The sequence below is a fragment of the Guillardia theta genome, assembly GCF_000315625.1.
Source record: "Guillardia theta CCMP2712 unplaced genomic scaffold GUITHscaffold_30, whole genome shotgun sequence".
NCBI classification, from domain to species: Eukaryota; class Cryptophyceae; order Pyrenomonadales; family Geminigeraceae; genus Guillardia; species Guillardia theta.
The window spans coordinates 638,296-639,376 of record NW_005434644.1 but is presented as its reverse complement, the minus strand read 5'-3'; the positions used below and the strand labels follow the sequence as shown (position 1 = coordinate 639,376).

The 1,081-nt window shown below is 58.6% G+C and overlaps 1 protein-coding gene across 1 annotated transcript in view; it reads right to left on the bottom strand.

The window, feature by feature from the left end:
- Window positions 1-28: 28 nt before the first annotated feature.
- GUITHDRAFT_107762 (hypothetical protein) overlaps window positions 29-1,081 on the bottom strand; it is a gene marked incomplete at both ends in the record, with an annotated part of 5,171 nt that continues 4,118 nt past the window's right edge. The window contains 4 exons of the mRNA XM_005833481.1: window positions 29-70; window positions 130-276; window positions 334-708; window positions 801-908. Of these exons, the coding sequence (XP_005833538.1) occupies window positions 29-70; window positions 130-276; window positions 334-708; window positions 801-908 (672 nt within the window). The remainder of the gene's footprint in view (window positions 71-129; window positions 277-333; window positions 709-800; window positions 909-1,081) is intronic.

Genomic DNA, 1,081 nt, shown 5'->3' with positions numbered 1-1,081 from the left:
GGGAGGGAGGGAGGGAGGGAGGGATCGCTTACCGATCTTGTAGAGGACGATCCTGAGAGGCCTGATAGTCCTGACGATGCGGAAGATGCGAACGACGCTGAGCAGCTTCGTGTCGCTCCTCGACGTCACGGTCTTGAGAATGAGGCCGTTGGGGTCGTTGAGGATGAGAAAGGTGTCGGCGATCCCCAGGAGGACGAGGAGGAAGTCGACCTTGCTGAGCGGGTCCTTCCAGTAGGACTTGAAGGACAGGGCCGTGACCTTGAGGATGCACTCCAGCTGGAGGGGAGCAGGAGGAGGGCGTCAGCGGGGAGGGAGAGGAGAGGGAGAGGTTACCAGGAAGATGGAGTTGAGGCAGAGGTTGGAGAGGCGGACGAGGTTCTTCTCGAGGAGGGAGATGTACCTCCTCTCGAGCGAGAGGCAGACGCAGCTGTAGAGGAGGCAGAGGTTGATGAAGCGCGTGAAGGCGGCGGACTGAATCAGCTTGAGGACGGAGAGGCGGAGGGGGTGGAGGGAGTCAAAGAAGCCCAGGGAGTCCGGGGCAGTGAGGACGAGGATCGACTCGTCTGTCTGCCGGATGATCTTGTTGATGTGACTCTGCATCAACCGGCACCTCTGCGCTATGTCCGGCTGCTTCGCCACCAGCGCTCGCTTCTCCTCCAGCTTGACGATCGCCAGCTCCTCCTCGAACATCTCCTGTCGCTTCAGCAGCTGCAGCAGAGAGGGACAGAGTCAGAGGGAAACATGGGGAAGGAGAGAGGTAGGAACGAGGGGCGGTCAGAGAAGGAGGAAGAGGAGCATACATTCTGAGCCAGCAGGCCGCCCATCCTCTTTCTCTCCGACAGCTCCTTGTTGGACAAGTAACGCATGACGTCGGTCACTTCCTCTATTGACCTTCCGTCTACAGCCATCTGACATGTAGCGTTCAGTACATGCGGAGTTGCCACGAACTACAGCTCCTCCTCCTCCTCCTCCTCCTCCACCTCCTCCACCACCACCTACACATACACCTCTCATTCCCCATACTCAGGTGTGGATGACAACTTCTATCTACCACCGTATGTGTACCATCTCCCTTCATGGG